This window comes from Ornithorhynchus anatinus, chromosome 1, assembly GCF_004115215.2.
Source record: "Ornithorhynchus anatinus isolate Pmale09 chromosome 1, mOrnAna1.pri.v4, whole genome shotgun sequence".
Lineage (NCBI taxonomy): Eukaryota > Metazoa > Chordata > Mammalia > Monotremata > Ornithorhynchidae > Ornithorhynchus > Ornithorhynchus anatinus.
Genome location: NC_041728.1, coordinates 4443676 through 4458391, shown reverse-complemented (window position 1 = coordinate 4458391; position 14716 = coordinate 4443676). Strand labels below are relative to the sequence as shown.

The 14716-nt window shown below is 58.8% G+C and overlaps 1 protein-coding gene across 2 annotated transcripts; it reads left to right on the top strand.

Annotated features, from left to right (window-relative positions):
- Positions 1-2330: 2330 nt before the first annotated feature.
- Positions 2331-14497, top strand: FST (follistatin). Of its 2 annotated transcripts, none has more exons than XM_029072303.2 (6): positions 2331-2518; positions 6680-6871; positions 7535-7753; positions 9486-9710; positions 12911-13138; positions 14041-14497. In XM_029072303.2, the coding sequence occupies exons 1-6, from the start codon at positions 2437-2439 to the stop codon at positions 14121-14123; spliced, it is 1029 nt and encodes a 342-aa protein (XP_028928136.1). In that variant the 5' UTR covers positions 2331-2436; the 3' UTR covers positions 14124-14497. The 2 variants fall into 2 exon arrangements, with proteins under 2 accessions (XP_028928136.1, XP_028928074.1); XM_029072241.2 differs by having other exon boundaries at positions 2333-2518; positions 12908-13138.
- Positions 14498-14716: the final 219 nt, after the last annotated feature.

Here is a 14716-nt window from a genome sequence, read left to right as displayed (position 1 = left end):
GGCCCAGCGGGGCTACCGGGCCCGCCCTCTTGGCGACCGATCGCCTCGCAGGTGCCTGGCCCGCCGGCCGGGTGATTCATGGCCCACTTTCAAAGCGGGCCCGGGGCCGTCTGAGCCCCAGCCACCCAAACAACTGTCTCCTAATATTAGCACGCCCGCACTCCGGCCTCCATTAGAGTCCGCCCAGACAGATCCCATTGTAATGGGATCTTTTATGCGAAGATTAGCACTATCTCCTGCAGTTGGTGGAAAAAAATCTGTTATCGCCGAGTTATTTGCAGTTGTGGCCGGGGTGGGGGGGGCGGGGAGGAGGGCATGAAATCAGGGCCAAACACTAGCCCCGGTGACCTGCGAATGGCCAAGGAATCTGTCTGCATATTTCACCGTCTGTCGGACTTCGGGGGGCGGGCGGAGGGGCTGGGGAGAGAAAGAATGGACATTTTAAAAGGGAGCTTTTGAATAAACAATCTCGCATTTTCCGTGAAGTAATCGTTTTGTATAAAAGGAAATATCGCCTACTCAGTTTCATTCAGCGATGCCAACAATGTTATAAACGAGAGACCGCCAAGTTGGGCGAGCTAACGCAATGGGGCCGGAGACGTGCATTCGCGATGTTGCAATCTTCTTTATTTCCAGAGAGGGAAGAGGGAGGGAGGGAGGGAGAGGGAGGGAGACAGGGAGAGGGAGAGAGAGACCCACACCGGGAAAAGGGAGAGACGGGAGACACGGAGGGGGAGACCCGGGCAGAGACAAAGGCAGAGACGGAGAGGGCCAGAGACAAAGGCAGAGGTGGAAAGGCAGGGCCAGAGATGGAAAGGCAGGGCCGGAGATAGAAAGGCAGGGCCGGAGATAGAGGCGGAGAGAGAAAGACACGGGCAGAGACAAAGGCAGAGATAGAAAGACGGCCAGAGACTGAAAGACGGGCAGAGATGGAGCCACGGGGGCAGAGATAGAAAGACGGGCGCAGAGACCGAAAGGCAGTCGGGCACAGAAAGAGAGAGGCAGAGACAGAGGGAGAGATAGCAAGACAGGGGCAGAGACAAAGGCAGAGATAGAAAGGCACTCAGAGATAGAGAGACAGGGGCAGAGACAGAGGGAGAGATAGCAAGACAGTCAGGGACAGAAAGGCAGTCAGAGATAGAAAGACGGAGGCGGAGGGGGGGGGGGGGGGGGGGGGGGGAGAGATAGAAAGACGGGGCAGAGATAGAAAGGCGGTCAGAGATAGAAAGACAGGGGCAGAGACAAAGGCAGAGATGGAAAGGCAGGCAGAGAGAGAGAGACGTGGGCAGAGATAAAAAGACAGAGGCAGAGACGGAAAGGCAGAGACAAAGGCAGAGATAGAAAGCCAGAGGCAGAGAGACGGGCAGAGGCCAAGATAGACCCAAGCGGAGAGATCCGCGGAGACAGAGGCCCAGGGGCAGAGACGGGCAGAGACGGCACCCCCTCCCCATCTCCCGGGGGAGCCCATCAGAGACCACCTCCTCTTCCTCCTCCTCCTCCTCCTCCTCCTCCTCCTCCTCCTCCTGTTCCTCCTGCTCCTCCTGCTCCTCCGGCGCCCAGAGTCCGGGGCCACGTAGCCCCGAGGTATTCCAACTTTGGGGGGGCTCGTCCCGGCCTCCCCCGGCCTCCCCCGGCCTCCCCGGCCTCCCCATCCCCAGCCCGGGCACGCACCTCCGAGCCGGCCCGGGAGGGCGGGTGGGGGGCGTCCGGGGTCCCCGGGGAGGGGGTCGGGGGTGGGGGCCGGAGCCGGGGGACCCTCTGGGTGGTCCCGGGCCCCTCCACCCCGCCCCGGCCGGGGTCTCCTCCCCTTTCCCGGCTGCGCAAAGGCCAGCCCGGCCGCTCCTGCTTTCCCAGACGCCAGCCGGGACAGGGGCGCACCTTCACCGGCTCCGGGGGAGGGGGGTGGGAGGAAGGGGAGGGGGGTGGGAGGGGGGGGGTCCGGCCCGGGAAGGGAGGGGGAGGGGGTGGGCAACAGGGGGGAGGGCGGGCGTCACCTGATTCCCACCCACCCAACTTTGAAAACTCTTCCCCACCCCCGCAGCCCCGCGCGCTCTTACGCGCAGAGCCGGACAGACAGGCGCACGCCACGCTCCCACACTCCGCACCCCGGCCTCGCACCCAGACCCACCCAGACCCGCAAACGAGCACACAGAGACACGGACGCGACGCACACGCAGGGGCTCGCGCCCCGGGAGACCGCCCACCGCAAACGCTGAGACCCCCATGGAGATTTAAAGGCAGGCGGGCGCCCGGACCCTCTGCGCGCCTTTCGGCTCGGCCGTCGCGGCCCCCGCGGACACGACCTCCCTTCCCCCCCCCACCCCGTCCCAAACCCTCCCCGCCACCCGCAGAAGCCCCCACGCACCCGGACACGCACACGAGGACGCCCACCAGCCCCTCTCGTCCCGCTCGCCCCGCTCGCCCGCAGCCCCGAGGATGTTAAATCGGAAGAACCAGCTGGGCATGTATTTCCTCCTGCTCCTTCTGGGCCACCTCCTGGAGGATCGCGCCGCCCAGGGTGAGTGCAGTTGCTGCGTCCTGGGGGGACCCCAGAAGGGTCGGAGATGGGCGGGGGCGGGGGGGTCCCCGTGTCTCGTCCTAACCTGGAGGGATCTCGGGGATGGAATTGGGGGGGGGGGACCCCGGTCCCCCCAAACCAGCTGGGCATGGATTTGCTCCTGGTTGCCCTGGGCCACCTCCCCGGGGATCGCTTTGCCCAGGATGAGTGCAGTCGCTGCGTCCTGGGGGGACCCCCGAGGGGTCGGAGATGGGCGGGGGGGCTCCCGTGTCTCGTCCTAACCCGGAGGGATCTCGGGGATGGAACTGGGGGGGGGAGGGGTCCCCGGTTCCCCCAAACCAGCTGGGCATGGATTTCCTTCTGGTTGCTCTGGGCCGCCTCCTGGGGGATCGCTCTGCCCAGGGGGAGTGCAGTCGCTGCGTCCTGGGGGGACCCCAGAGGGGTCGGAGATGGGGAGAGGGGTTCCCCCGTCACGGCTTACTCTGAAAGGACTTCGCGGACGGAATTTGGGGGGGGGGTCCCCGGTCCCCCAGACCAGCTGGGCATGGCTTTCCTCCTGGTTGCTCTGGGCCACCTCCCGCGGGATCGCTTTGCCCAGGGGGAGTGGAGTTGTTGCGTCCTGGGGGACACCCGAGGGGTCGGTGATGGGGAAAGGGCTCCCCCCCCGTCTCGTCCTATCCAGGAGGGACCTCGGGGCTGGAAGTTGGGGGGTGGTCTCCAGTCCCCAAAACCAGCTGGGTACGGATTTCCTCCTGATCGCTCTGGGCCACCTCCCGGGGGATCTCTTTGCCCGGGGTGAGTGCAGTTGCTGCGTCCCGGGGGAGACCCCCGAGGGGTCGGAGATAGGGAGGGGGATCCCCCGTCTCGTCCCACCCCCGGAGGGGACTCTGGGCTGGAATTTGGGGTGGTCCCCTGTCCCAAAAGCAGCCGGGCATGGATTTCCTCCTGGTCTTTCTGGGCCACCTCCCGGGGGACCGCTTTGCCCAGGGTGAGTGCGGTGGCTGCGTCCTGGGGGGGACACCCGAGGGGTCGGAGATAGGGACGGGGATCCCCCGTCTCGTCCTACCCTGGAGAGACCTCGGGGCTGGAATTGGGGGTGGTCCCCGTCCCAAGACCCAGCTGAGCATGATTTCCTTCCTCCCGGTCTTTCTGGGCCACCTCCCGGGGCACCGCTTTGCCCAGGGTGAGTGCGGTCGCTGCGTCCTGGGGGGACACCCGAGGGGTCGGAGGTGGGGAGGGGGTCCCCCGTCTCGTCCTGTCCCGGAGGGACCTCGGGGCTGGAATTGGGGGTGACTCCCGTCCCGAGAGCCAGCCGGGCATGGATTTGCTCCGGTCTTTCTGGGCCACCTCCTGGGGGATCGCTTTGCCCAGGGGGAGTGCAGGCAGTTGCTGCTTCTTGGGGAGACCCCCGAGGGGTCGGAGATGGGGAGGGCGGGTCCCCCCGTCTCGTTCTATCCCGGAGGGACCTCGGGGCTGGAATTGGGGGTGGTCCCCGTCCCAAGAGCCAGCCGAGCATGATTTCCTCCTGGTCTTTCTGAGCCACCTCCCGGAGGATCGCTTTGCCCAGGGTGAGTGCAGTTGTTGCGTCCTGGGGGGCGGGGGGGGAAGACTTCCGAGGAGTCGGGGATGGGCAGGGGAGGAACCCCCGTCTCGTCCTACCCCGGAGGGACCTCGGGGCTGGAATCGGGGTGGAGGTGGGGGTCCCGGGCCCCAGGACCAGATGGACATGGATTTCCTCCTGGTTGCTCGGGGTCCCTCCTAGGGGATCGCTTTGCCCAGGGGGAGTGCAGTTGCTGCCACCTGGGGGAGACCCCCGAGGGGTCGGAGATGGGGATTGGGGTTCCCCGTCTCGTCCCACCCCCGGAGGGGGCTCTGGGCTGGAATTGGGGGAGGGCCCCCAGTCCCAAGAAGCAGCTGGGCATGGATTTCCTCCTGATTGCTCTGGGCCACCTCCCGGAGGATCGCTCTGCCCAGGGTGAGTGCAGTTGTTGCGTCCCGGGGGGCGACCCCCGAGGGGTCGGAGATGGGCAGGGGGCGGTCCCCCCCGTCTCGTCCTACCCCGGAGGGACCTCGGGGCTGGAACTGTGGGGAGGGGGTCCCCGTCCCTCCCCCCCACCCCCGGCCCCCGGCGGGGAAATCGGGGCCGGATCTGGGGGGGCGCAGGGCGCGACCCCCTTTGCGCGCTCCGGAGAGGTTTGGCTCCCGGCCGGGGCGCGCCTCTTCCCGCGTCCTCTCCAAGCCCCCCGTCCCCACCCTCTCCCGGGATGTCGTAGCCCCCGACCCCCCGACATCCCGCCCCCCGGACCTGGGGGAAAAGGTTTTCCAGGGGAGGGAACCCGGGGGAGGGTCCGCGCTTCCCCCCGGAGCTGAGAAAGCGGCGCAAACTTTCCGGGGCGGGCCGGCCGGGGGAGACCCCCCCGCCCACCCTAATCCCCCGGCCTGGCGCCTTGGCCGGACCCTGGAGTCTCCCGGGAATTTCCCAGGGGCGCTTCGTGGAGCTGGGAAGACGGGATTGGGGGGTGGGGGGGGGGTCTAGAGGGGGGCGTCTTCGAGGGACCGTAGGATTGGGGATGTCCGGGGAGGGAGGGGGGGCTCAGGGGTCGAGAGGGAGCGGGGAGGCCCCTGGCGCGACCCCCTTGAGTCCCCTCTGGATTCAGCCCCTGCCCATCTCCTGCCACCGCACTGCCCGGGGCCCGGGTCGGGCCTAGTTCCCCGCAGCCGGTCCTGGAACCCCCCCCCCCCCCCCCATCCCGGAGACCCCCGGGATCCTCCCCTCCCCGGCCGGGTCGGGGGCGAGAGGTCCGAAGGTCCTGGGTTCTAATCCCGGCTCCGCCACTTGTCTGCCGTGCGACCTTTGGCGAGTCGCTTCGCTTCTCTGGGCCTCAGTTGCCCGGTGTGTAAAGTGGGGATTAAGACTGGGAGCCCCACGTGGGAAGACCTGATCACCTTGTGTCCGCCCCGGTGTTTGGAACAGTGCTTGGCACATAGTAAGCGCTTAACAGAAGACTATTATCATTATCATTATTATTAAATAGCCCCAGTTCCCGGGAGGCTTCAGGACGGGCCCATCCTGCCGCTTCCTTTCCATTTTCCACAAGTGCTTTGGGCTCGTGGGCTTTCGCCCCCCTCCCCTCGCTAGCCTCGCCTCCTTCCCGAGTCCGGTGGTGGGCTACAATCTACGCCGACCCGCGGGCCCTGGGGGTCCTGGGGGGTCCTGCGGGTCCTGGGGGGGGGGGGGGGGCAGGTCCGGCCCGGGGAGAAAAGTCAGCCGTGTGGGCCACTGGCTTCCAGCCGCACGTGTCGTGTCTGGCTCACTGGGAACTGGACGCTGCTGACCCTCTCTGCCCCTATTCCCCACTGGCCCTTGTTTTCCACCTCCCTCCCATTCCACCTTGCTCCTGCTCTCCCTCCAACTTGCTCCCTCTCACCCTTCCTCACTGCTCCTCGCCTTCCCACCTGGCTCTCTCTCTCTCTCTCTCTCATTCTCCCTCCTCTCTCACTTCCCCTCTTGCTCCTTCCTTCCCTCGTACATTGCTCCCTTCTCCCCTTGCTCCTCTCTTCCCCTTTCCATTGCTCCTCTCCATCCTATCTGCTTCCCCTCCTCTCTCCCTTGTCCCTTGCTCCTCTCCTTCCCTCTTCTCTCTCTCTCTCTCTCTCTCTCTCATCTTGCTCCCCTCCTCTCTCCCTTCTCCCCTTGCTCCTTCCCTCTCTCATCCATTTCTCCTCTCTCTCCTATCCTGCTCCCCTCCTCTCTCCCTTCCCCTTTTGCTCCTTCCCTCTCTCATCCATTGCTCCTCTCCCTCCTATCCTGCTCCCTTCCTCTCTCTCTTCCCCCTTGCTCCTTCCCTCTCTCTTCCTTTGCTCCTCTCCCTCCTATCCTGCTCCCCTCCCCCTCCCTTCCCCCCTGCTCCTTCTCTCCCTCTTCCATTGCTCCCTCCCTCCCCCCCCTTATCACATCGCTCCTCTCTTCCTCTTCCATTGCTCCGCTCCTTCTCTCCCCTTCCACCTTGCTCCCTTTCTCCCTCTCCACACTGGACACGCATCCTGGTCTCTGCCGGGCCTCCCTGCCCGGCTCCCCCTTTCTCACCCCTGACTCCCTGCGGGATCCTCCCGGTCTGCCCCCCCATCCTCCCCGCACCCCCTCTCCCCACCCCTCCGCAGCCGGGAACTGCTGGCTCCGCCAGGCCAAGAACGGACGGTGCCAGGTGTTGTATCGGACGGAGCTGAGCAAGGACGAGTGTTGCCGCAGCGGGAGACTCAGCACCTCCTGGACCGAGGAGGATGTCAACGACAACACGCTCTTCAAGTGGATGATATTTAACGGGGGCGCCCCTAACTGCATCCCGTGCAAAGGTACGGCGTCACCCCCCACCCCTCCCCACCCTATCACCCAGTCGGTCACTCCGTCCTACTTCTTGAGCACTTACCGTGGCAGAGCGCCGTATTGGTTGTTGTAGTGTACTCTCCCGAGTAAAGATAATAATAATAATAATGAGAATAATCATGATGGTGTTCGTTAAGCGCTTACTATGTGCCGAGCACCGATCTAAGCGCTGGGGTAGATACAGGGTAATCGGGTTGTCCCACGTGGGGTTTGCAGTTTTAATCCCCGTTTTACAGATGAGGTCACCGAGAAGGAAAGTAACTGGCCCACAGTCACACAGCTGATAAGCGGCGGAGCCGGGATTAGAACCCACGACCTGTGACTCCCAAGCCCGGGCTCTTGACACTAAGCCACGCTGCTTCTCTAAGGGCTCAGTAACCACCCAGGAAGCACTTAATAAATACAGTGGAATCAAGGAATGAACTCAGCTCTTGGCAGAGGATCATAGGACAATAAGCAGACACATCCCCTTGCTCACAACGAGCTCGGGGGTCACCCCCTCCTCCCCGGGAGTATCTGCTGGATCCCGGTGGGGATTAACCCCGAGTGGATGGATCTCTCCTGCACCGGAACCCAACCCCCCTCCCCACACCCCCCTGCATTAAAACCCGCTGCCTCTTCCCGACTCCTAGAAACGTGCGAGAACGTGGACTGCGGCCCGGGGAAAAAGTGCAAGATGAACAAGAAGAACAAGCCCCGGTGCGTTTGCGCCCCGGATTGCTCGAGCGTCACCTGGAAGGGCCCCGTGTGCGGCCTGGATGGGAAGACCTATCGGAGCGAGTGCGCCCTGCTGAAGGCCAGGTGCAAAGAGCAGCCCGAGCTGGAGGTCCAGTACCAGGGGAGATGTAAAAGTAGGTCTGCGTCCCCTCCTCACCCCCCTCCGGGACCCCTCCCACCTTCCCAAGGCCCTAACAAGACCCTCGGCCCCCTTTTTTCGTTTCCCGGTATCTGTTTAGTGCTTACGACCTACACCGGTCTCTGTACTAAGTGTCTGGGAGAATACCACAGAGTCCCTGAGCTCGCGTGGGGACGATGGGGAACCGAAAATAGTTTTTGGTTTGCTCGTTTTGGAGTTGGCAGGGTATTGAATAAGCACAGTGGTGGTATTAAGCGCTTACTGTGTGCGAGGTACTAAGCGCTGGGGTGGACGCTAGCAAATTAAGTTGTTGTTGATCGTATTTACTAATAAAAACAACAATAATAATAATGGTAGTCATTAAGCGCTTACTATGTGCCACGCACTGTTCTAAGCAGTGGGGTAGATACAAGGTCATCAGGTTGTCCTGCGTGGGGCTCACAGTCTTAATCCCCATTTTACAGATGAAGTAACCGAGTCACAGAGAAGTGAAGTGACTTGCCCCAGGTCATTCAGCAGACAAATGGCAGAGTCGGGATTAGAACCCACATCCTCTGGCTCTTAAGCCTCTGCTCTTGCCCCTAGGCCATGCTGCTTCTGCATCATGGCTTTATTGAGCGTTTACTGTGTGCAAAGCACTGTACTAAGCAAGTTTGCTATGTGCCGGGCGCTGTGCTCCCTGCTGGGGTGGATACAAGCAAATTAAGTGTTTGCTATGTGCCTGGCACTGAACTAAACACTGGGGTAGAAACAAGTTAATCAGGTCGGACCCAGTCCCTGTCCCACATGGGGCTCACGCTCTTCATCCCCATTTTATAGATGAGGTAACTGAGGCCCAGAGAAGTGAAGTGACTTGCCCAAGGTCACCTCCAGCAGTCAAGTGGCAGAGCCAGGTCCTTCCGACTCCCCGGCCCGAGCTCTGCCCATTAGGCCGTATCACTTCTGGGGACCCAAAATGACTTTACTTTCCACACCCGCATGGTGATTCCTGTATGTTGGTCTCACATTTGTTAAAAATAATAAGAAGAATAATAACAGTATTTGTTAAGTACTATTCAGCAGCACATGGCTTAGTGGAAAGAGCCCAGGTTTGGGAGTTGGAGGACATGGGTTCTAATTCTGGCTCCACCACTTGTCTCCTGTGTGACCTTGGCAAGCCACTCCAGGACTCAGTGACCTCATCTGTAAAATGGGGATTAAGACTAAGGGATTAAGAGCCCCACGTGGGACAATGGCTATAACAATAATAAGGTTGGTATTTGTTAAGTGCTTACTCTGTGCCAAGCACTGTACTAAGCGCTGGGGTAGATACGAGGTAATCAGGTTGTTCCATGTGGGGTAGTGCTTGGCCCATAGTAAACGCTTAACAAATACCATCATTACTATTATTATTATTAGGCACTCTCTGTGGGCCAGGGACTGTACTGAGCGCTGAGGTGGTAGATACAAGTTAATCAGGTTGGATGCAGTCCCTCTCCCACTTGGGGATCACACTCTTAACCCCCCTTTTCCAGATGAGGTCAATGAGGCGCAGAGAAGTGCGGTGACTCGCCTGAGGTCACCCAGCAGACAAGTGGCAGAGCCGGGATCAGAACCCGGGTTCTCCCGACTCCCGGGCTCTAGCCACCAGGCCGCCCAGCTTCCTCAGCCCCCTCAGACCCCGGGGTCGGCTCCCGGCGGCCCCCCACGCAGCCGGTTCATCTTCCCGCGTTCCCTTTTCATTCCAGAGACCTGTAGGGAAGTGCTCTGCCCAGGCAGCTCCACGTGCGTGGTGGACCAGACCAACAACGCCTACTGCGTGACGTGTAATCGGATTTGCCCAGACCCTCCCTCACCTGAGCAGTATCTCTGCGGGAATGACGGAAGAACTTACTCAAGCGCTTGCCACCTGAGGAAAGCCACCTGCCTGCTGGGCAGATCGATTGGATTAGCCTACGAGGGAAAATGTATCAGTAGGTATCGGATTGGGGGGCTAAAAGGGGGAAAAGCAAGAGAGACAGAGACGCTCACGGTAGCGAGCCCCGCTTTTAGGGGCGATGAGAAAAGACTAGAAGACTCTCCCAACCCCATCGGCTCCACCGAGCCCAGTGCCTTTTCCCTTTTCAAAACTCTTCTGGCTCCAGGGTGGTCCAAGGAAGCGGTTGCCTTCAGGAACTAATAATATCGACGGTATTTGTTAAGCGCTTACTATGTGCCGAGCACTGTTCTAAGCGCTGGGGTAGACACAGGGGAATCAGGATGTCCCACGTGGGGCTCGCAGTCTTAATCCCCATTTTACAGATGAGGTAACTGAGGCACAGAGAAGTTAAGTGACTCGCCCACAGTCACACAGCTGACAAGTGGCAGAGCTGGGATTCGAACTCATGACCTCTGACTCCAAAGCCCGTGGTCTTTCCACTGAGCTACGCTGCTTCTCTTAGGTCTTACTGTGTTCCGGACACTGTAATAAGAATAATAAGAATAATAACTGTGGTATTTGTTCAGCACTTATTACGTGCCAGGCACCGTACTAAGCGCCGGGATGCGTACGAGCTATTCATCCCCATTTTGCAGATGAGGTAACTGAGGCTGGGAGAAGTTAAGTGGCTTGCCCGAGGCCCCGAAGCAGACACACGGCAGAGCTGGGATTAGAACCCATGACCTTCTGACTCCCAGGCCTGGGCTCTCTCTACTACGCCATGCTGCTCCTCCATTCTTTCATCCGTATCGTGTGCGGAGCACTGTATTAAGCGCTTGGAAAGTACAATTCAGCATCCTTTCGGCATCCTTAGACTGTACTAAGCTCTGGGGTAGATACGAGCATCAGGGTGGATATAGTCCCTCTTGGGGCTCACAGTCTTAATCCCCATTTTACAGATGGGGGAACTGAGGCCCACAGAAGTGAAGTGATTTGCCCAAGGTCCCCCAGCAGGCAAGGCGGCGGAGCTGGGTTTAGAACGATCCTCTAGGCCACACTGCTTCTCTCTCAGTTGGAATTTTTGCAGGGAAAAATCTGAATGATAAAAATGCCCTGTTAGAGAGAGGAAACAGCAAATCGGTGAATGTCGATGTAGCTTGTGTTGTGGAATACTTTCGCCGTAATGACAATAATAATAATAATAATTGTGGTATTTGTTAAGCACTTACTATGTGCCAAGCACTATTAAAAGCACTGGGGTAGATAGAGGGTAATCAGGTTGTCCCATGTGGGGCTCACTGTCTTTAACCCCCATTTTCCAGATGAGATAACTGAGGCACGGAGAAGTTAAGCGGCTTGCCCAAGATCGCAAAGCAGACAAGTGGCAGAGCCCTAATTCCACATCCTCTGACTCCCAAGCCCATGCTCTTTTCACTAAGCCGTGCTGCTTCTCTGACATAACTGTGGTATTCGTGAAACACTTCCTCTACACCTAGCTCGGTGCTAGGCTCTTACCATACGCCAGGGCTCTGCACGTAGTAAACGCTCAATAAATACTATCGAATATGCCCAGCTCGGTGTTCAGTACGGTGTTCAACAGTAGAGATAAGAAAATCAGGTCAAACACAGTCCCTATCCCACTCGGGGCTCAGAGTCTGATAGGGAGGGAGAGTCGGAAGCGAATCCCCATTTTAGAGATGGGAGAACCGGTTTATAGTTTCACGTTGAGATGTCTCGGATAACAATAATAATAATAATGTTAGTATTTGTTAAGTGCTTACTATGTGCAGAGCACTGTTCTAAGTGCTGGGGCAGATACAGGGTAATCAGGTTGTCCCACATGAGGCTCACAGTTAATCCCCATTTTATAGATGAGGTAATTGAGGCACAGAGAAGTTAAGTGACTTGGCCACGGTCACACAGCTGCCAAGTGGCAGGGCCGGGATTCGAACCCATGACCTCCGACTCCCGAGCCCTGGCTCTTTCCACTGAGCCACGCTGCCGAGGATTCTCCGGCTGATCTCACGGAGCCCGGACTGTGAAATAAAAAATGCCTCCAAAATCCAGATCCGAAGGCTAGCATCTTATTCGGGCCCTGGTGACTTTGAGGAAAGTGACTTTTGTCAAGTAGGATTCTCTCTCCGGCCAAAGTGGGCAACGAGAAGCCCCCTGTTCTTTAGAGACCTTTAGTGAGGGGAAGAACTCGGGTCGATCGGTGGTATTTACTGGGAGCGTCCTGTGTGCAGGGCACCGTACTAAGCGATGGGGAAAGTACGATGCAGTAGCCGGCACATGCGTTCCCTGCCCTCAGTCTCGAGGGGGGAGATGGACATTAAAATAAATTACAGGTTGGGGGAGCGGCGGAAAAGAAGCAGCGTGGCCTAGTGGCAAGAGCACAGGCTTGGGAGTCAGAGGTCGTGGGTTCTAATCCCGGCTCCACCACCTGTCAGCCGTGTGACTCTGGGCAAGTCACTTAACCTCTCTGTGTTTCAGATACCTCATCTGTAAAATGGGGATGAAGACTGTGAGCCCCATGTGGGACAACCTGATGACCTCTTATCTGCCCCAGCGCTTAGAACGGCGCTTGGCACATAGCGCGCGCTTAACAAATACCATCATTGTCATTATCATTATTCTCCGTACCTCGGTCACCTCATCTATAAAACGGGGATGAAGACTGCGAACCCCATATGGGACAACCCGTTGACCTCGTACCGGCCCCAGCGCTTAGAACGGTACTCGGCACCTAGTAAGCGTTTAACAAATACCGGCGTTATTATTATCATTTTATCATTATTAAGAGAATAATAATAATGACGACGGCGATGATGGTGCTTATCAAGTGGCAGGCCTTGTACTCAGCGCCGGGGTGGAGACGAGCAAATCATTCCCATGTTACAGATGAGTCAACTGAGACACAGAGAAGTGACGCGGTTCGCCCAAGGCCACACGGCGGACAAGTGTCGGAGCCAGTCGGGCCGGACACAGTCCCCGTCCCACGTGGGGCTCACGGTCTCGAGTCCCCTTTTTACGACGAGGTCACCGAGGCCCAGAGAAGCGGAGTGACCCGGGCCGGGTCACGCGGCGGACGGGCGGCGGGGCCGGGGATTAGAACTCCCGACCTCTGCGCCCCGACCCGGGACTCGATCCACTGGGCCGCGGGGCAGCTAGAGGAGAAAGGGCCCAAGGCGCCAGGGGCGGGCGAAGAGGCGGGAAGCGGGTTTGACTCATCGCCGGCGCTTTATTTCCTAGAAGCAAAGTCCTGTGAAGACATCCAGTGCAGCGGAGGGAAGAAATGCCTGTGGGATTTCAAGGTCGGGCGGGGGCGGTGCGCGCTGTGCGACGAGTTGTGCCCCGAGAGCCGGTCAGACGAAGCGGTGTGTGCCAGCGATAACGCCACCTACCCCAGCGAGTGCGCCATGAAGGAGGCGGCCTGCTCCTCGGGGGTGCTGCTGGAGGTCAAGCACTCCGGATCGTGCAACTGTAAGTCACATCTTCTGGGTCGCGAAGACTTAAGCCTTCAAAAATAAGCGCATCCCTCCCCACCCCCACCCCCCTTCCCTTTCCCCGGCACCCGGATTTCTCCCGCAGTCGGGCAGTCGGGGGGCCGGCTCCCCGGGCAAGCGACCCACGGGATTATTTACGGAGCGCTTACTGTGTGCAGAGCGCTGGGCTGAGCGCCGGGGAGAGGACGATCCGAGAGAGTCGGGAGACGCGATCCCTGCCCCCCTCCCCTCCCGCCGCCCTCCCCACCCAAAGAGCTTACGGTCCTCACCTCCGTCGGAGCCGTCGACGGAGGGCTGGCCCCGGACGCCCGTGAGGTTCTGATTTTTCAGACGATTCATGTGATCGACACCGGGTTGCCTCTGCGAACATCTCTCTAGCTGTTTGTCCTAGTTCGTTTGCTTTAATGTGCTTCGCTGTTGGCTTTATTAACGCTTGGATAGACCCTAACCCCATAAATCAAAAGAGAGAAACAGCTCCGTTAGCCCCTGGGGCTCTGAGCTACGCAGCGGCCTCCTACTAACTCCGATCGAAGGACACGAAATAGTTACCCCAGAACACAAGTGCGCTTTTTATCTGATTTCAGGAATCTGCCAATAAACCTGAGCCATTGATTCTCCAGAACTTTCTGCCGTTCTTGACTTCGTAGATAAATGTCGTGTGCGTGTGCGTGGGTGCGGGCGTGGGTGTGCGTGTTTTTGTTTTTCTTTAAAAAACCCCGAAACCTCCGCGGATGCCAAAGAGCATCTCACTACGAGTCCCCGTAAATGCGACGCTGTATTGTGGCTGTTTCAGAGGGCTTTAAAAAACATGCACTGAGCTGCTTCTGCGCTGTTGTTGTCCTTATTTAAACAACAGCTCCCCTGTATTCCCCCATCTAGCCATAAACGAAGACCCCGAGGAAGAGGATGAAGATGAAGATCAGGACTACAGCTTTCCTATATCTTCAATTCTAGAGTGGTAAACTCCTCCCTCCCCGTTGGAAAATAGCCCTTGGGCAACAAAAAATCAGTGTCCATATTGTAAATAAGTGTACGCTTATTTATTTGGGGGGGGACGGAACCCACAAAAGGAGCTGAGCCCTGCAGACTTTCCACCAGGTGCCTTCTCACACTGACTTGAGAGGGAGAGGAAATCCAGTGTGAAGTCTCCGGGACGAAGCCCCTAGTCGAGGCGCTAGACCTTTATTTATACTGTGTCATGTTTTATAATTTATACCGAAAATGTCCGGTTGACTGTACACCTTGTTTTTTGAAGAAATTTATTCGTTAAAGGAAGAGCAGTTTGTTATTTATTGTGAGGTCTCTTGCTTGTAAAGTAAAGCTTCGTTCTCCCAAACCGTTTTAAGTTCATTCCTCCACGGTTCGCCCATCCCACCCGCCCCCTTCCGTTCCGCCGACGTTCGATCCTCCTCCACCTTAACCGAACTCGCGTGTCGGACGCCGTCGTGTTTATTTATTGGATTCTCTGCCGCCGGTTCTGTATATACACGATCCCTCGGGGTTTTGTTTACAAGGAATCTTGACTGACCAAAAAGCGCCCTAACCGACTCAGATG

What these genes read in the sequence shown, in the direction of transcription:
- FST (XM_029072241.2), top strand. Translation starts at nt 2,437, where the DNA reads ATGTTAAATCGGAAGAACCAGCTGGGCATGTATTTCCTCCTGCTCCTT. An exon ending in GGAGGATCGCGCCGCCCAGG is followed by an intron (nt 2,519 to 6,679) that starts GTGAGTGCAGTT and finishes ACCCCTCCGCAG; the next exon opens with CCGGGAACTGCTGGCTCCGC. An exon ending in TAACTGCATCCCGTGCAAAG is followed by an intron (nt 6,872 to 7,534) that starts GTACGGCGTCAC and finishes CCCGACTCCTAG; the next exon opens with AAACGTGCGAGAACGTGGAC.